The sequence below is a fragment of the Anthonomus grandis genome, chromosome 13, assembly GCF_022605725.1.
Source record: "Anthonomus grandis grandis chromosome 13, icAntGran1.3, whole genome shotgun sequence".
NCBI lineage: Eukaryota > Metazoa > Arthropoda > Insecta > Coleoptera > Curculionidae > Anthonomus > Anthonomus grandis.
The window spans coordinates 12,558,247-12,578,981 of record NC_065558.1 but is presented as its reverse complement, the minus strand read 5'-3'; the positions used below and the strand labels follow the sequence as shown (position 1 = coordinate 12,578,981).

Sequence of the window (20,735 nt, the reverse complement as noted above, 5' to 3'; positions counted from 1 at the left end):
GTTCTTTCCTATCCTTCAAACCACTTTTCGAGACTTATCTCTACCCTTTGCTGGTGGTAGCTGAACCTATCCCAAGCCGGATGCGTGAGCGCCTCTCCCACGATGCATTGAAAAATTTGCTAATGTAAATTTTTCGATTCAAGGAACAGTACATACCCGACGGATTTCCCGAATCACCTGAATCTGCTGGAAAATTGCCTGAGAGAAGCAAAATCCTTTATAAAAAAGGATAAGAAGATGATAACTGGGTTCGTAAAGTAGGCATCTCGGCGCTGTTAGTCAGAAGTAGTATTAATCTATGGTCAGAAGGGTACCTCGCTTGGCTAGTCTGCATGAGTGCATGTTTTTATGTTCCTCAGGGAGACTAGAAGGATCTATAGTTTCCTTGACCCAGCTCAATTTTACATTTTCCAAAAGTGAATTTCTGCCAATCAGAGTGTGGTACACATGTGACCACCAGCGCCAACGTGGCTACTTTGCGAACCCAGTTATCATTCATATTTTATTACGCACGCTTAGCATACACATCACTCTTTTTTAATTCTAGTATCCTTGAGACGGGCCAAAAAAAAGGAAACACTTTGGCCACTCTGTCTTGAATGACAGTTACTTCACAGTTGTCAAAAGTGACAGAAGACAGACAGATTATTAATTTGACGTTTGGTGTTTTGTGTTGTGGAATGGCCACCCAGTTTTACTAATTTTTATTGTTTGATTTTTGCCAAATTGCGCCTCTTATTTCGCAGAATACGCGTTGCCACGATCCTGTAACAATTGGATAACTAAATATTTCGCTAATTATTAAAATCAATAACTACATCAAAGGTAAAGATAGCTTCTTTTATCGTTTTTATGCTTGTTTGATATTTATAGTAACCACCTATAATTATTGCTCATTATGATTGTTTATCATTGAAATAAATTATTTAACAAAATTCCTTATTTTAGAAACATGTCGGCGGGACCGTACAACTATTCCTACATCTTCAAGTATATTATTATAGGGGACATGGGAGTGGGCAAGTCCTGCCTTTTGCACCAATTCACAGAGAAAAAATGTAACATTTTTCCATAGAATATATAAACAGAAATTTTGAAAACAAAATTTTAGTTATGGCCGATTGTCCACACACCATAGGGGTAGAGTTTGGGACCAGGATCATTGAAGTTTCAGGACAGAAAATCAAGTTACAAATCTGGGACACTGCAGGACAAGAACGTTTCAGGGCTGTTACTAGGTCCTACTATAGGGGAGCAGCCGGAGCTTTGATGGTGTATGACATCACCAGGAGGTCCACCTATAATCACTTAAGCAGCTGGTTGACAGATACAAGGAACTTGACTAATCCTAGCACAGTGATTTTCCTAATTGGAAACAAGTGTGACCTTGAGGGTCAGAGGGATGTTACTTATGAGGAAGCTAGTAAATTTGCAGAGGAGAATGGACTGTTGTTTGTTGAAGCCAGTGCTAAAACGTAAGTGATTATCAATAATTGAATATTTTATTCCTCTTTATTTTTAAAGTAACATAAATTTGATTCTTCCTTGAATATAGCCTTAAAATTAAGTTTTTTTCATTGAGTTATGAGTTATTGTAATTATTTTCATATTACTATCTTATCTTTTGTTGTGATTAGTTTAGCAAAATATAAAAAAATACATGTTTGATACCTCAGACAGAGATGGGAATATATGAAGGAAAATTGAACTTTTGCATATTTTTTTCTGTATATTTCATTTGAATGTTACCACCTGAATTGGTGGAATTATGTTTGAAGTGGTGAATTTTTTTTCACATAGTTATCAATACTATTTCTCATATTACATTGAATCAAAACTGGAGAAATCAGTGGAACTGTTTGATGCTAGATTTGTAGATTTGGCTTAAGTTGTACTTTAAGTTGGATATTTAAAAACAAAATTATATTATTCATCAATGCAAATATTATATTTGCTTCTGTCTAAAAAATCTACATAGATGCTGAATTCATTTCTATTAAACTAAGTCCCAGAATTCAAGCTAGTAATTTAGACTCCAGTATTATAAACCTGTAATATAATATTATTCCCTAGATAAATTATAATGCTCTAATCAATAATATTTAAAATTGAATTATGAAAAAAGGCCCAAAGTAAGTATTATTTATTTAGTGTTATTTTACAAAAAAAACTTGAATAAAATCAAATATTTATGGAGATTATTATAGTGGCTTCTGGTTCATTTGATAGAGAGCAAAGACATAATTACAAGCAATCTTGGTTATTTGTAATTACGGTTAAAATTTTTTATTTAAATTTGTATATTAAAAAAAAAATTAACATGGGTCTTTTATATTTACTGAACTATTAATACTGAGTGAAAAAATGCAGTAATGTTTAAAAAAGACACACAAATTCAAAAATGTGTTATTGTACAAAGACACCCTCATTTACAAAGCTGTAAGAAAAACAAAAGAATAAAAATTGTAGCAATAATAAAGCCAATATGCAAAACAGAAAAAAAATAATAAAAAACAATTTACTAAGACAAACAAATATTATCATTAAATCTATTACCAATTAAATGAGTTGCCAAAAATAATATAAAAGTAGACAACTATGATCAAATGCAAATAAAAGATTCCATCACAATAGTATCTAGTCTTTATAAAATTCATCTAAGCTATAATATGCCTTCATGAAACAACATTTTTCCAAATCTACTAAACTTCTAAAACTAAACTGCTTATCACTACTAATATTCTTATATTTTAAAGATGATAATCTTATAAATGATTGAATGTTTTGTAAGAGCACCCTTGTGGATGCACAGACCCAAGATATTGGAATTAAATATTTTTGTATGTGCATTTGTATGAGAGTCATTAAACCCCTTGTACTTCTTATGAAGCAATTCTGACAAAAATTATACAGTCTACTTCTGCAACACAAAAAACGTCTGCAAGAAACAGATACCTGCAAAACTCCAAAATTGGATACCATAGGTCAGATGTGACTCAACTAGTGCAAAATAAACATTTTTTTGCTGAATCTCTTTCTATTTCACTGGAAACAAAACTGACAGCATAACAGGCAGAGGCCAATTTCTTTTTTTAGTGTTGCAATATGCAAATAAAATGCTAAGGCAGAATATTATTAATATTAATAGCATATTAATCTTGACCATTCATTTCTTAAATTCAATCTTGGTTTTTTAATTTTACAATCTAATACTGGCATTTTATTTTTATGTGGTCCACATTTTTGTAATAATTTTAAATTATATTCCAGGTTGTTGACATAATTTTGTTTTTGTTTTACTGTGTATTTAAGTATTAAGTAGTCCCACAACTCAGCTGAAAATCAAATGCTTGCATCTTTTGAAAAATAAATAATTGATCCAATTGTTCTTCTAGTGATGTTTTAAAAATAATTTTCAAGTATCCAAATTTTGCTTTTGAAGTTTTATCTATTTTATTAGATATTAAACTGAAATAAAAATGTAATTGTCAAATTATGTATCTGGGTCATATAGTTTTAATTTTATAAGAATGGTGTGTATGTTTTGTTTTGTGCACTTTTATATATTTTTAATATTAAATGTTGTTCTGTCAAATTATTTAAATGTTGTTTTCAGTGATTCTTAGTGAAAATATTGCAATATGTATGTAATACTGTAAATAGATGTAAAATCCCAATGTATAGCAGTAAAAGTTGGCATTCGGCTATAATAATTGTACAGCAGATTTCACTTAAAATATGATTTTATATGAACATAAAGATATATTATTAATTTTTATTTTACTTCTCTCTTTTTTAATATAAATAAATATTCCTTATTATAGCCACTCATGCAAATTAAATTGGAAAACAAGATTTAAGAGGTTAAAGAAACGATCGCTAATTTACAACATTTGCAGTATCGAGATACGCGACCCCAAAATTTATATGATTTGATTTTTGAATAATTTAATCAATTGTCAAAACTATTCGAATGTCAGATATTAATAATTTAGTAAATAATTTAATTTACCCAACACTACTTCAAATGTCAATAGGGCTGTATAAAAAATATGAAGCCTGTTCCAGCTAATACAGGACATTTGTTCATCTTATGTATTTAACATTGTATTCATAGAGTTGTAGTTTTTGAGTGTTTTCTTTTATTGACGAATAATTTGTTGCCGTCATAATATGTTGTCGTCATAAAGATTTTCTTGCTGTTAGAAATTCAATTCTATATATGATATTCTTACGAATTTACAATATAAACGTACGTAAAAATATGTCCAACACATTATCATTATCATGAATAACTGCAAAATATAAAAATCTGTTATATAAAAAAATACAATGATAAAACTGAAAGATTCAATAGAATCAAAAAGATTTACATTTTAAAACACCTAATTTTCACTGTTATTGTTTGCATTATTTTTTTAGTGGAGACAATGTGGAGGAGGCGTTCCTAGAAACGGCTAAAAAGATCTACCAAAGCATACAAGATGGCAGGTTAGACTTAAACGCAGCAGAGTCTGGGGTGCAACATAAACCGTCCCAACCAGGACGCAACAATTTGTCCAACGACCAACAGGCCAACAAGGACAACTGTGCATGCTAGTTATTTGCAAACTAGGTACAGAACACTTGGAATCTCTGGGGTTTGGTTTATGTTTTTTTTTTTGCAATTAGGTAATGTATGGAGGGAGGGGGATAAAGGATTTAAAGTTTGAAATATTTCAAGTTATTGCAAGCATTCTTTGACTGTTTGCTTTTGTTTTAGGATTTTAGGTCAATGGAATGTACCACAGTTATTAAGGATATTAAGTGTTTTATAAAAGTTACTTCTAAGTGTATAACATGATAAAAAATTACTATATCATTATGCTTTGTATTATTAAAGTGGCTGCATTAGGTTAGGAGTCCACCTTGTTCTGTTTATTTCCCCCAATCATAATAAGCTCAGGCCAACCTCAAATTAATATTTTTTATTATTCATTCCAACAATAATTTTTCTTCTAATTTAGGAAAAAATCGGTTACAACGTTGTTTTATATCTTAGTTTGTAGGCAAGTATGTTAAGCCATAAATTTATTGTCAGTGTAGTCCAAACTAGTTTATTCGCAATCATAACAATTAGCATTTGTATCAGGACTTAAACGTGTTGAGGATTTTAAGTGAATAAAAAAATTCACTAATTTTAATGATGTAATGACGCTTATTGGAAGCACGCTTTCCCGTTCCGTTTCATTGCAGCCTTAATTTAGTGATTAATGTTTTGTATGTGATTTATTTATTATAAAGAGCAAAATATTTGATTATTAATAATATAAGCCTAAGAAAGTTATGTTCTGATATATTATTTCTATTCCACTTAATCGAAACCCATTCTATTAAAAAAAAAAACATTTAGTCATGTCATTTATATGACCCAAACATAAATTTCTTACTTAGGTTGCAAAGAAATGCAGTGAACAAAAGTTGTAAATGGAATGTGATTAAATATCTGTTTATTACATAAATGTTATTTGCTATATGGACCAGAGAAGGCTGAGACAAATGGCAACAGTGATAAGTCCTAATTTTGCTGTAGTTAAGTACAAGCTTAAAATTTATCTATAGCATACTGGACGATGTAAATTAAGACATTTTTTTTCTTTTTAACATGATTATTACTACCCCATAATATAACCTCATAAGAAAAATGACAGCAATGACAGATTTGTTTGAATATTATCAATTATTTATTCTTTTCTGCGCTGCGTTTTAAAGCGTGAAAGGTTAACAGGTACCATATGTTCTAAAAAAACAGTATTTCAGGAGTTATATAAAAAGCCGTGAATAGGAGACTTATTGATAAGTACAATAAGTATATAGTTTTTTAAGTGGAATTAATTTTGTTTATACAAATCAGATAGTTTATCTTCATGAACTTGGACAGTTTAGGAATTTTCCCCTTATTTAAATTTGAATCTCTATCGATTTTGCCTGCAATCTTTCCTTAAGAGTTGAGCAATACAAGTTGCTACACTTTTCATTGGAGTGCATAAAGGTTCTGGAGGAACTGGTAAAGGTGAGCTGCAGGGTTCAGCTTGTCTGGGAATTCCTGCCAACATGGAAACGAGGAAACGGACTTCCTTGCTAGACTGGGATCTGCGAAAAGGCCGGTGAGGTCTGAACCCATAATCGGTAAAGCTAAGTGAGTAGCAATTGCATCAATGAAGAGTCTGCTGGACAAGTGGACTCTCCGAAGATGGACTAAAGCATCTCGCATGAGACTGGCTGAGGCACACATAGGCGAGCTTTCTGCCTATCTCACCAGAAATCAACTGCGCTTTAAAAAACGCAAAATTCGGCTAGTGACAAGTCTCTTTTAACGGAACACTGGTATTTAAGGCACCATTTTACACCATCGGCATTGCGAACAACTCGGAATGAATGTGTTGGGAGGAGGACGAAACTGGAGAGCACGTTATCGAAGAGAGTGCACTCTGCACTCTGGTGCGCTAGGTTTAAATTATTGGGTAACACAACCGCTGGTCGCATTTACCTGGGCTAATGAGATTACCTGTATCCGTTTCTGCTTGTGCGTCCTAGCAGTACTGCCCGGCGTCCGTCGGTCTGCATCTGACGATCTACTGGGACGTGTCTCAGTCTGGACGCAGCCGTTGTACAAGCAAGCATATGTTTTTATTGTTTTTATTATTATGGCGCCAAAATTTTCTGCTTTTGAGGATGAAAAACTAATTGAGGAAGTGAGGAAATATAGTGCGATATATGATCCCGAGCAACGGGACTATAAAAACTTGGCTATTAAGGACGCAATATGGGAAAAAATAGAAGTATTGTTGGAAAAAAACGGTAGGTATTTACTTGAATTTTTTTTATTTATAATATTTAATTCGGATTACTCCTAGTTCTAGTAATATGGACATTTTGCCAACTAACTTGTCCCTCGTCATTAAAAAACTTCATAAATTGATCCCGTACCTCAAATCCATCTCCGCGGGCAAACCCTCCATGCCCTGTAAAAGATGTTATATAGGGCGACGGTACCTGATCTGAATCAAAATTATAATAGGTCGAATTGTTTTTTTCCAAATATGCATTTCGGAGCATGTTATGTAGACAGCAAGCAACAATTATTAGGTTATCGCAGGTGTCTGTATTTAAATTTATTGGTGTAAAAAAATTCGAAAAACTCGACATAAAATTCCAAATGCATTTTCGGTAACCCTTCGGGCCCTTAAATATGGCCGTATTTCTATTAATGCGAGCGGAGGGTCGACTATATGGTTTTAAAAAATGTTTATGTAAACGGAAAGCTTCGTCGCCAATAAGAACATATGGTAAAATCTTGTCAGAGCCTGGCAGGCGGTCATCTGGTGGAAACAAAGCTCCCTAGTGCGTCAGTTTTCCTATTTCAGATTGTGAAAATATACTGCTATCGCCTTCTTTACCATATGCTCCTACGTTAACAAATACAAATTTCTAGTTTACATCCACACAGGCCATTAAAACAATTGAAAAATAATCTTTGTAGTTAAAAAAGAGCGAGCCACTTTTGCTTGGACAGAATATTTCTTATATGCTTACCGTCAATAGCCAAAATGCAATTAGGAAAATTCAATTTTTTCCAAAAGTCCAAGGCATTTTGCTTTAATTCTTCTTTGCTTGGAGCTTTTAAAAATATTGGATGCAAATGATCACGTAATGCCTGTAAGGTGCCCTTAATAATTGTTGAAATATAACAGTTCGATATGCTAAAGGCGAAGGATAATGACCTTAGTGATTCACCAGTTGCCATAAACCTGTAAAAAAAAGTTTACAATAATAGAAAATGCTAGTAAAATATACATAAATATATATAAGACTGTAAAGTCCGCTGGAGAAACATAAGAGACAATTATTTCAAAGATAAAAACAGAAAACTTGGCACAGCTCAACAATCAACGATTTTTAACTCCAAATCCTCAATCATTTAAGCAAGCAAGCAGTAGCTTATTGCCAACTCAAACAAATTCTCAATCATCTTCAACTGCAGACACTTACTTGTTTCCACTTAAAGGAAACACACAATCACCCGCTCCCATATGGATTCAAAATATCAGCCAGAAAACTATCCAGATCAGAATTTACCTAATAATGAGTCCAATGAAAGCACAACACAACATGGTCTTTATCTACACTCATTTTCCGAAAATTCCTAATTATTTACATTAATTTAGTAGGTATACTAAAAGCACCTTCTATTTAGCCTTGATTATACTATTTTAGTTATGTTATTTTTTTTTAGAATAGTTGATTTTAGTAAGATTTAAGAAGATTACGGGATGCCTTACAAATCGCGTTGACATGTTTTGAAGATCATCAAGATTTTACAAGGCCTAACACAAACTGAAACTGATCATGGTTTAGTCTAAAAAAGGCTCTGAACTTCTTTTCATCCTCATTTAGATGATTTCTTATTAAGATATTATGGTAGCCTTCTGTAGATCGTTTTTTAAAGAAATCTTGAGTTTTCTGACGTTTCTTCTTTAATAATTTTAAATATTCTTCTTCTTCATCCTCTTCCAATAAAAGAGCACATAACAAGTGTTTATTCATCTTCCTCTGGTAACCCTCGATGGGGTGTGACGGGTCCATTAGGAGACCTATGTGTATAATAATAGTCTCCGGCTGCTCGCTGTGCTACAAATCCTAAGATGATCGTCAGTAAAAAAGTACCAGGGCGCGATATTCATAACGTACTGCTTAACACTCTACATACGAAAAGCAGCTCAATGAATTTATAACGCAGTCTTCCTTTCCCTGCCAGCTAATATTATTTTGATCTCAAGCTTAAACCTAAAAGCTACAGATTTAGCAGACATGAGTAGAGTCGTGAAAAGATTAATCCTAAAGGACTGAGACACAGGTTATTTCTTCCGAACAGTTTGGATTCCACAGTGCATTAGATCACCAGACTTTAGTATCGCATCTTGATGACGAGAGTATATCGATTTTACTAAACAGGAACAAACTTTCTTGATCTCTCGACGGCGTTCGATAAGATCCAGGACTAATACGCAAATTCCTACTTGTAATTTTTTTTCGGGTACCTACCAGATAAAACCGGTTCACTCCCTTTTGCCGAACAAAAGTGTAGGTAACAGGAAAAAGTGCTTCTGGGTTCGTGATATTTTATATGATTCGCAAACTGCAGAAAAAGGGCATCTCTATTTTTGTGTCAAAATGATGTTTATGTACCTATATTGCATTTCTAAAAGATAAAATGGATAGTTTACTGTAGAAACAGAGTATAGAACATAATCAAGCGATTGATATATTGATTATAAAATGTCGGTATTCGTATGCTTATACAAATTTTACAGAAACGTTTACCATAATATCAAAAGAAAACATTGTTATCCACACAGGAGTATCGAAAAGGAACTAAGTCATTAACTCGCAAAAACAAGAAGAAAATTACTGACTTATAAATTCTCTAATATTTCCTTATGTTTTTGTTATGAATTAACCCTAAATGAAGAAATCTAGTATTGTAAGATCCGGAGATCTTCCTGCTCCTACCAGTTCGTTATCAGCGGCAGTGACGATTTCACAAGAAAATCATATTTCTATAGTGTTTGTCATTATATAGAGGAATTTATCTGTACCTACCAACTTGTTAAATTAATTTTTCTCCGAAATATATGTCAATACTAGCTGAATGGCCGCGGCGTTGCTCGCGTGAAAATAAAAGAAAAGTCGAAGAAGGCCTCCAATAATAGTAAATTCAACCCACAATACACAAAAATAAAATGCGAAGCCTCGCCTCATTGATAGTACATGCAACCCACAATTGACTCGTTGGTGCGGGCAGTCTCCGTTCAAACTCCGAAGCCACGCCCCCTTAGTTCTCGAGGTCACGGGTAACAATTTTTCCATTTTTTACCCCTTATCGGTGGAATTTCGAAAAATCCGTTCTTATCCGGTGCCTACATTATAAAAGGAACCCGTTGGCAAAATTTCACGTTTCTAGCTATTGTAGTTTGGGCTCTGCGATGATGAGTCAGTCAGTCAGGACAAACTCTTTTATATATATAGATGTATGGGATATCCGATGCGTAAAATTTGACTTCAAAATTTAATTCAGAAATACTTACGTAATATATTGTTTTTTTAAAGGAATTAAGTTTATCGTCAAGTCTATTTTATTTACCCTGTATAGATATTTTAATGTAAACAATTCTATGAGGTGTTTCAAAATTAATCAAAAATCAATACCCTATTTCATTATTTGCTTGTATATTTGAGATTTTTAAGCGTTTTTCCAAAAAAACAAACTTGTTTTCGAATTAGACATGAAATGTTCTCGTATCACTTTTCTAGCTGATTTTATCAAAAAACTCGAGTAAAGGTATCAGTATTTTGATTTTCCAAAAAACAAAAAACTAACTCTTCTATACGGTATATTGTTAAGTTATTATTAAGGAACACGCACTATACTAGTCAGTATACAGGGTGACCCATTTTGATCTGTGGACACCGATTCGTCCCAACGTATTTGTCCTTGAGGTCAATGTTTTATTTATTTGTGGCGAAAAGGTCACCAAAATCGTTGTGTCAAAGTAAAAGTGTCTGCAACCTTGTACAAATTGACTTGAAGAAATACAAACTTATTGTCTGTGAATAATAAAACTGTTTGTTCTTTTCTCCATATTTCGTTCTATATTTCAGTAACTTCAGGAAAAAAAGTCGCTGAAATACAGGACAAAATATTAAGAAAAAAACAAATTCAACTTTATGTTTTTTTTTTGAAATTTGGAAGTCACATTCAATAATGTTAACAGCATAAAAAATATAGGCTTCTTATTAACTACTAATGCAATAAGATTATATTTTTTTATAACGTTTAGATGCAAGATTCACCTGTGTGCATTACGCGTTATCCATTAAATTATTAATGTCAATTCAAATTCAGATATAGTCTTTTTAATCTCACTTGAATGACGATAAAGCCGACGAAAAAACCGATAGACCGAGGCCAGTTTTAAACCTGCTTCTTTTCCCAGAATTATCTTAAGATGGCGGTACACTGGCAGCATACTATGCCCCGGCGGATTTGCAAAGAGACCGCCCGATTTATATATGATATATAGATCTGCGTCGGCATCGGTCCTTAATAGCAGATCAATGCCCATGCCGCAGCAAAAAAATTGCATTTATGTTAATTGGATTATTTTAAAGCATTGGCGTAGTATTAAGTTATATCGTAAATTAAATAAACTTAATAATATAATATATTTAGATGAAACATGGTTTTACGCATGACGTAATTAAATACCATTGGGTTAATAATTCCACGTATTGTGTTTTGAATACGCCATGCTCAATAGGCAAACGAGTCTATATATACTTCATGCTGGCAGTACAGAAGGATTTGTTAAAAATGCGTTACTTTTGTCTGCCTAAAATATTTTTCAATCTTCAGCTGATTCCCTTGAAGATATGACTGCGGCCTTATTTGAAAAATGGTTTTCTAATCAGCAAAATTATCTAACATTTATCCAAATTCAGTAATTGTTATGGCTAATGCATCTAACCATTCAAGAATGCTAAATAAAATACCAAATACTAGTTTCAAAAAACAATATACATATCATAACTTTTATGAAAATTAAGGACATTTCCGTTGACGACAAAATCCTATTCAAAAAGGGATTAAGGTCTTTCATTAAGATACAAAAAAAAACTAGATTCATGTAACTGGAGGACCGCAGCATATTTTTGCACTGATCTGTGTGGATATTGGACAACTGCATCGCTAACACGGTCAAAATTTTGAATAGTGCGTACATTTCATACGATTCCAGAAGGATGAATAGTTTCAATCTCTTTCTTTAAATTTATTTATCCAAGATTTGATGAGATTGGTACTAGGTGCTTCACTGACGTTGTGAAGAGCATAACGAGCATCCAACCGACGTAAAACTGCGATGTAGGAATGTTGGAATTTAATTTATAAAAGCTATAGACATAAAACGCACGTTGTTGGGTATCAAATAGATTCATTATTGTATCTGTCAATTCCGACAATAAATTTCGGATTGCTTGAGAAAAAAACCATTCATTGCGAAAAAGTAGGCAATTTAATATAAAAAGGTATTGTATAATAGGTGAATTTTTAAACCACATTGTATTTTAAATTAAACCTTATGTCCCTAACTTAAAACATTGTATAACGTTTAAACAACTCATGTAAGCTTTACAATAATACATTTTAATAGTATCAATTCTAAATCTGTTCAAAACCAAAAACATATTTAGAATTGATAAAAATTCCGTCAGATCAAAGCAATTGAAGTTAATTTTTTTAGTAAAACTATTATAAAAAAAACTGAATTGACACTATGAAGATAACTTTATTATATTACCCACCCGTTTCATTTTAACGGCACGCCTCTGAGGGCGGCAGAGTTCAATATATTTTTTTGCGGTCGCTTAATATTTGGCTTCTTCAAGTAAAAATAAAAGGACTATACCTGAAAGACTATATGAAGGGTTGGGTAATTTGGAACCTAAAATAAAATCCAACATTCTAAAATACGATAATTTTATTCATCTTGAAATTATTTACAATGTTTATACAGAATAAACGACCAACAAAGATTTTATAGTACATAACTGCAATAAAAAATTCCAGGCTACATGCTGACTAAGAAATAATGGAGGGGCCAATCGACGCCCTCTACAATCAGAAAAATAAATAATCTGTATGCACATTGCTCAGCGTCTAGGAAAAATAGAATATTATTTCGTATATTATACTTTGTTAAATTCATTATCAAGGTACTCAAAAACTGCCTTTAGGTAATACGCAATTAATTTAAATATTATGATAATAGTCGTTTATACGCCTACTACATAAAAGTCTAATATGAATGAACAGTTAACATCACATAAATGGAACAATGAACGTGTGAGATGTAACAGATGATCCGCTATAATAACAGGCTAGTATTATTTATTTTTTCTAATCGATGATCGAAAGCCGTATGTAGCAAAAATTTTTATTTTCTTATTTAAACTACAAAAACAAATGGCGGCTTTAACAACAACGTGACTGCTCTTGTTGCCATCTAAATCGTGATCTAGTATATAATGAGTCGTTCACAAGCTTATAAGGTAAATTGACAAATGACGATATGGCATGTTCAAATGCGACTAATTGACGGAAAAAGACATTTTCAAGACGGTCCCGAATTAGAGGGGCAGTCTGGTAAATAATTAATTGCTACAACACAATCATGTTATATTTTATCCCTACACCCAACTATGATCGGTCCTTTTTTTATTAAGAGATCCAAAAAGCGATTTTAGTTTAGCTTTTGAGAAATTATTAAGTAGTGCCTTATAGAATTTTCTGGATCTGGGAAAGGTTTAATGCCGTTGAAATGGGAATCTTTTATTTTATCGATTGTCGAAAGTCGTTTAAAGGTCTATTTCCGGTAAAAACGAAAGTGAGTACGCTTACCTTTATGATGCAGTTTTAGGGAAACATCAATGATCCTATTATAGTTTAGACAAGTTTTACCAAGATGTTTAGGGTTTGTGACGAAAGAAATTAAATGTTTTTAATTTATATGTTGATAAGAATTGTGCCAAAATTATTTGCATTTGATATAGTTTTGTATAGACTATGTTTTTATACCGCATATATTTCAAATTGGGTTGTGAGATGGTCATTTTAAATGTTTATTAGGGTTACCTATTTTTTTTCAGCTTTTTTCGCATACAATAGAGCTTAGTACTATATTTTGGTTTAAAGAAAATATGTAAAATCCCGCAACGCTGCATGTTTTACGATTGATGACGTATATCGAAGTTTAATATTTTGAGTAAATTTTAAGTTTTTTAGTTTATATAGAGGGTGATATTATATTAGCTCCTAGCGTTACATATATGTAATGGAAAAGTGGTGCCATCTAAGTTCTGTTGCTGAAACTGTGAATTCCTAATTGACAATCACGTCAGTTGGTATTAGAAGCCAGTGCGCGTCAATTAGAGTAGCTCTATAGTTTTTATAAAACCAGTTTTAGAAATTGTAAAGTTTTAAATTATCGTAACAGAACAAAAAATCCGCAAACCATGGACTTGTCGATAAAAAATACTAAAATACCTCTTATAATTTATAAAATTCAGTTATTGTTAGTATAAGAACAGACAGGTTAATAATTTATTTTTCTATGCATTAATTTTAGATTTTTTCCATGTAAAAGAGTTATTAGGTTAGACATTTACTTGCTACAATTATATGATATATGTAGCGCTACGATGTAACGGGATCATTTTATCTCAATTTTTAAAAAAATTGTCTTACATATTTACTTTTGGGTGTTTCATGTTTTAGTAACTGTTGTTTAGTAGACTTTACGAAAGTTTGTTGATAAGTAAGGAAAGCGTATGTTTTAATTTTTTTCTTACGCATAAAGTACTTTTTCAGATCCCTTGCTACAACCCTCCAAAAAGGGCTTACTATTCAAGAAGCTATTGATATAGCCTTTAACGAACTAGACGAGTTAAATGACTTCATAGAGGCAATTTTTATAGTACCACCAGATTTTGGCTATTTTAACGGATGAAAATTTTGAAGACAAGAGAAAAGACATGAGGGCGGGAATTTTGACAATATGAGTCAACGGCAATAAATGAGCTACTGAATGCTGATGCAATTTCCGCATCAGCAAGTAACGCTGATGTGGAAATTTGAACCGTCCACCGAATTTTTATTTTATTTCTAGCGAACAGACTCAATCGAACGAAGATTATGAACAATTAAAACTGCACGAAGATAACGCACCCTCAGTAACAGAAATAACGATCTCTCCAGCTGATTTACAATAACCAAAAGTTTCTGATTCCCAGAACTGGATTTTAACCGATTTCACATACAACGAGAAACAATTTCCCGAAACTGATTATTCAATGTTTGAAAACAAATCAGTTGTTGACCTATTTGAGATTTTTTTAGATACAAGGTGTCCAAATAGGGTATCAGCACTTTATATTTGTGCATTTAATCTCAGACGTGGAAACGCCGCCACTTACGGTGGAAGTCAAAATGTAAACGGGTTCAAGGAATTTCAGTTGCAATGGAGCCGTTTCCCGGAGAGCAACGCGCTTTTTGTGTACGTGAATTTTACCAAAACAATAATTCAATCGTGACAGCACGCCGTCTATATCGCGCTCATTACCGATTACATGATATTCAATTGTCACCTAGCCCTGATGTTATTAGAAAATGGATCAGAATGTTTGAAGCTACTGGATCCATAGTGAAAATTCATAATCCAGGCCGCCAACGAATCGTAAGAAGTGCAGAAAACATCGAACGAGTATGTCAATCAGTCAGAGAGAATCCAACCTTATCTGTACGGAAGCGAAGTCAGACGACTACTCTCAAAAGATCATCTTTACATAACATTTTGACCAAAGACTTGCATCTGCATGCATATAAGATACAGTTAGTGCAGGAATTAAAAGCGAGGGTTTGTCAATGAAATGATGGAACGATTCGTCGATTTCAATAACATTTTATTCAGTGATGAGGCAAATTTTCATGTAAATGGTCACGTAAATAAGCAAAATTGCAGGTACTGGTCTGACGTTAATCCTCGCAGAAAACACGAACGTCCACTTCATAGTCCCAAAGTGGTCGTATGGGCTGCTATGTCTGCTGACGGCATAATTGGGCCATATTTTTTTGAAGAACAAAATGGACGGGCACTTACCGTTAATACCGAGCGGTATTGTGCAATGTTACAAGATTTTCTTGCACTATTTCTCCGACAGTTTCAAGGTTTTAACTTAGAAACCAGGTTTCAGCAGGATGGTGCGACATGCCATACGTCAAATCGGGCAATTGAAGCTGTTCAACAATTATTCCCCAATAAAGTCATTTCAAGCAGAGGCAATATTAACTGCCCTCCTAGGAGCCCGGACCTGTCGCCACTTGATTATTTCTTATGGAGTTACCATAAAAGTAAGGTCTACGAGAATAATCCAGCTGATACAAATCAATTAAAGCAAAATATCCAGGAGCAAATAAGATTAATATTAAGGGAAATGTGTGGACGGGACATAATCTTCGTTCTCGATTTAAAGAGTGCATTCAGCGCAACGGACACCATTTAAACAACATTGTTTTTGGTTCATAAATTTCTATTGACTGTACATTAATTTGCCCTAAATAAATGATCATAGAAATATGGTGTATTTGGTTTATGCAAACATCACATTGCTGATACCCTTTTTGGACACCTTGTATAAAGACAATAATAAATATATCTTGTAGAGGAAATTACGAGAAGCTACGAGACGTAACAGGTTTGAACAAATTTTGAGATTTTAGCATCTGGCTTCCAATGATAATATTGATCAAAGCGATAAGCTGTGGGGAAAATTAAACTACTATAGGGTGTCGCATAATAAGCGTTATGGTTTAAATGCTTTATAATTTTTTTTATTTAAAATTGTATTTTTATTTCAGCCAATTACCAATAATAAATCGCCTAGTCGCATATTTTCGGCAACAAGGTTCACTTAAAAACCGACCTGCAGTTGAAAGGCCACGTACAGTGCGTACCATCAAGAATGTACTGTTGAAAAATTGAGTGAGAGTGTGGAAGGAAGTTCAGAAACATCAACCAGGAAACGTATTTCATAACTTGGGCTATCAGTATTCAGAGAATTTTGGCCCACATTGCATCTGTTTCCCTACAAAATCGATCTAGTGCAAGAAATAAAGCCGATAGGAGAAAATCATGATTTCATTAACAATTTGATAATGAGTGATGAAGCCAAGTTTCATTTAAATGAATTTGTAAATAAAGAAAATAGCAGGATATGGACTGCAGATTCCAAGAGCACTTTATCAGCGAGCTTTTGAGACCAGTTGTGGCAAACCACCCTCAAATGTGGTTTCAACAAGATAGTGTCACGCCCCATACTGCATGGGGTACCATGGTTCTGTTACGGGAGATCTTACATTATTTGGCGTCGGAGCGATGTAAATTGGCCGCCGCGTTCGCCGGATTTCACTGCTCCAGACTTTTTTTATGGCTATTTGAAAAAGAGAGTATACATTAATAACCTGATCTCTGATCTGAAAAACAATATTCGCTGTGAAATTCGCGTTTTTTGCAAAAAGTCATGCAACATGTTTTGGAAATATCTCACCACTTTGTAGAGCAGAAAACGGGGGAAACCTCCGAGACGTAATTTTCCACGTTTAGATTAATAATATTCTATAATATGGTTCAACTTTTTATATTTTACGTAGCCATTGCCCATAAGTGCTTCTGAGTTCTGTCTTGCAATACTCATAACAAACGCTATCTATATATCAGTTCCATTACACCTGTGACAGCTGATTTAGTGGCTTTAACGTTTCGTAAGAAAGGAAATGAGACATTTAATAGGTAGTAGGGCTTACTAGACGAGTAAAAAACGTTGAACCTCAATTTGATGCCGTTAAATGAGACATATCCAATGAAGATGTAAAACGAACCTTTAAAGAGAAAAACAAAATTGGTTTAGACAATAACAAGTTTAGTTTATGGTTCTATTTATACTTGAATCAACTCTGTAGTTTATATTGCTACTAATAAATATGGTCTATCCTGCGGCAACTGTCAAACTTTACTTGATTGGACTGATTCAATGGATCAAAATGTTTGGCAATACTATTTACATGGTTTTTGTTTCAATCAATAATGCATAGTGCTTATATTGAAAAGCAAAAAATTCTCAATTTTCAAGGGCTTGAAAGTGACATTTTGTAAATACACTGCATGCACTTTCCAAAAGTGCTGGAAGATCTCCATCTCTATCTTCTAAATTACAAGGGATAAACAATGAAGTCAAGCTTACTCGTAGTAGAAAATGGACCACCTTGTTGTTGAGAGAAAACCAAACTAAAAAACGCACACGTTGTGCTGGAACGTATTTTAATAATTCAACTCGCACACAATGTAGAAAGTGTAATGTATTGACAGTTTTGCGTCTAACCACACCAAAAATATGTAAAAAAAAAATTTCATAATGTGTGTGTTATCTTTTCAATTTACTAGATTACAATTTTTTGTTAAAATAGTGTTTTTTGCACCCATTACCTCCTAGCATTACATATATGTAACACCTTATACTAAAAAAATCTAAAAAATATTTAATGCTTAATTTAGGATAAAAAGAATAGAAGAAAAAATATAAATATGAGGGACTAAAATGCCTTCGTTAACAAATTAAAAAAAAAATCAATATTTCCATAAATATCTAACAATCGAAGAAATATATTTAGTTTAAAAATATTTTTAACAATATTACATAGTATAATTTCATTAGCTATTTAGGCGTGATGATGCTCCAAATTGAGAGATGAATATTCTTTTTATTAAATGAATCTTCCACTGTATTTACCACTGGTAAAGAAAAGAAAGAGCAAAAAATAAAAAGAAAAGCATTCTTCAGGCTAAAATGATGTGTTAATAAAATGAAAAATTGTCATCGAGCTTTAATCGTTTAATATTATTTTTGTATTTGAGTTCTTTTTTATTATTTCAACACCGTTTATATTAGAAACAAAGCTTTTCTTAGTTAATTTTAAATTTACGTTCTTTCTTAACAGTCCGGCATGAATAATAAAACTAAAGCAAAATTATATGCCAAAAAATACGAAATTGTAATCATTTATATAGCATCGACATAAATTCTATGGCATTCTAACATTCACTTTAATATTCGGTATTCGTCAGAATTGGTAATTAGTGTTGCAAATGGAAATATATATTAGAATACTTATGAATGCAAACCTTAAGTTTGTCATAATATATAAGAATTATGTGTTTTGGTGTTTTTTATAAATAAAAATTCCGTTCTTCCTTATTTGTCTATCTATAATATATTTTTTTCTTTAAATATTTAAGTGCTACCCTAAATTGACAGTTCTTCCTTATGTCAATTCTTATAGACCTTATAAAAAATAAACAAATGACACACTTATTCATATAATCTCTCAGCAATTGAATAAAGAGGCTCAAAATCGCTCTTTGGTCTTCTTCAATCGTTTCGCGCCTTATAACCCACTTTTAAACAAACTTATTGTCGAATATATTGTCTCAAATATATTCTTCAAACGTTTCTCCCCGCCCTAAATTAACACGAATCTGAGACTATAAAAAGGGTCATTTTACGTGACTAGTAGTAATTTTATGCGCAATTTTTAACTAAAAAAATTCGTTGTAGCAAGTAGCACAGTGAATGACAAGCTACAATACTTTAAAAATGATAACAATGAAAATAGATATTTTGGTAACAATAATTATTTTAAATAAATATTTTTTTTAATAATAAACTTCTCTTCATCAGCTAAAAAGCCTGCCATAAACTTCAACAACGGCACTACCAAGCATCAATTTCTAGTTATAGTATTTACGTATGGTCTTTTACGACATTTTTTTTTTTTGATATGCACCTTTTCATTTGTGGAACCATTATTTAAATTTTCTCGTAACAATTTTGATTTAACTCGAAATAAATGCCCAACATTCCAATGTTTTCACCACGAAATCCACTTTGGGCGTCAGCGGGTCGTTGCCGTAAGTTTTGCAGGTTTCGGTGCGGCCCAAATACAAATCGCCGTCCAGCCAGAGACCGAATTTACCGTCACCGGCTCCGATACTCAAAGACTCGTTATTTCCTTTGATAAAATATAAATTTTCTCCGGTCCAGTTGTAGACTTGGAAATGGGGTGTGAAACGGAACAGTAGGGATTCTCCAGTGCCGTAAAAATGATCGGAAACGTGTAGGGCGCAGGAGGTTAAAGCACCAAATACCTGAAAAAAGAAGAACTTTAGTATAAAAATATAGCAAATTTACAGAAAATTTATCAAAAAAAAAAGGTTTGTATTAGGTCGTGAAAAATACGCAATTATTTTTTTTTAAATCTTGTTTGTTTTCTGGTTGCCTTTCTCTGAAAAGGCCAAAAAGCAGATGTTTCGCGATGAACCAGGGGCGTAGCAAAGGTCTCAAACGTTGAGAGGTGATTTAAATGAAAATGCCGACTTCGTGGATAATACATGGTAAAATAAAAACAACATTCATGTGTTCATGTTTTATAAAACAATTGTATTTGAACAACATTAAGTAATGAGTATACAGTGCGAATCTCTAACTTGGACTAAATTCACTAAATCAAAAGCGCTTTTTTTGGAAACTCGAAAACGTCGATTAGTATTTTAAATTGCCTTTATTTTAATGTAAAAAAAAATTATACAGGATGTCTCAAATGTGAGATATGATGTCATCGATTATTTTTTTAAACGACAACCCAATTTTTTTAAAGACTATTATAAGAGGGTTTAACAAGTTACACATGCATTTTAATTTTTTACTCCTGTTTTTTAAAACATATTTAACAAACATCTAATTCGAAAATAAATTCAATTCAATAGTATTTTTTTAATAATTGCTAAGGTATGATAATACCTGTTTAAGACAAACAAAAAATCATTGTCGGAGTGCGCTCAGTGAAGAGGTGAAAATGAATGTTCTAGGCAGATAACTAGAGAACTCGGAATCAGCCAGTCTTCAGTGTCAAGAGTTCTTAAAGCTCTTAATTTCATCTCTATAAAATAACAATCATTCAGGAACTCACCGAAAATGATTTGAATCGAAGACTCCAGTTTTGCGAACTACTACACAGGAATGTTCTA

General features: G+C 32.7%; 2 protein-coding genes across 16 annotated transcripts in view; one reads left to right on the top strand and one right to left on the bottom strand.

Annotated features, from left to right (window-relative positions):
• The first annotated feature begins 637 nt into the window (after positions 1-637).
• Positions 638-5,326, top strand: LOC126744047 (ras-related protein Rab-14). 3 transcript variants are annotated; one of them, XR_007663047.1, is made up of 5 exons: positions 638-825; positions 949-1,058; positions 1,112-1,475; positions 4,423-4,671; positions 4,763-5,326. XR_007663047.1 is itself a non-coding variant. In XM_050451371.1 (5 exons), exons 2-4 carry the CDS (start codon positions 953-955, stop codon positions 4,598-4,600), a joined length of 648 nt encoding a protein of 215 aa, XP_050307328.1. In that variant the 5' UTR covers positions 639-825; positions 949-952; the 3' UTR covers positions 4,601-4,615; positions 4,763-5,326. The 3 variants fall into 3 exon arrangements, 2 of the variants coding, with proteins under 2 accessions (XP_050307328.1, XP_050307327.1); XM_050451371.1 differs by having other exon boundaries at positions 639-825; positions 4,423-4,615; XM_050451370.1 differs by having other exon boundaries at positions 639-825; positions 4,423-5,326.
• Positions 5,327-12,560: 7,234 nt separating this feature from the next.
• LOC126744042 (oxidation resistance protein 1) overlaps positions 12,561-20,735 on the bottom strand; it is a 121,332-nt gene continuing 113,157 nt past the window's right edge. For all 13 annotated transcript variants that reach the window (XM_050451356.1, XM_050451357.1, XM_050451360.1 and 10 more), the window contains one exon: positions 12,561-19,856. In XM_050451356.1, coding sequence (XP_050307313.1) covers positions 19,545-19,856 — 312 coding nt within the window. In that variant the 3' untranslated portion in view covers positions 12,561-19,544. The remainder of the gene's footprint in view (positions 19,857-20,735) is intronic.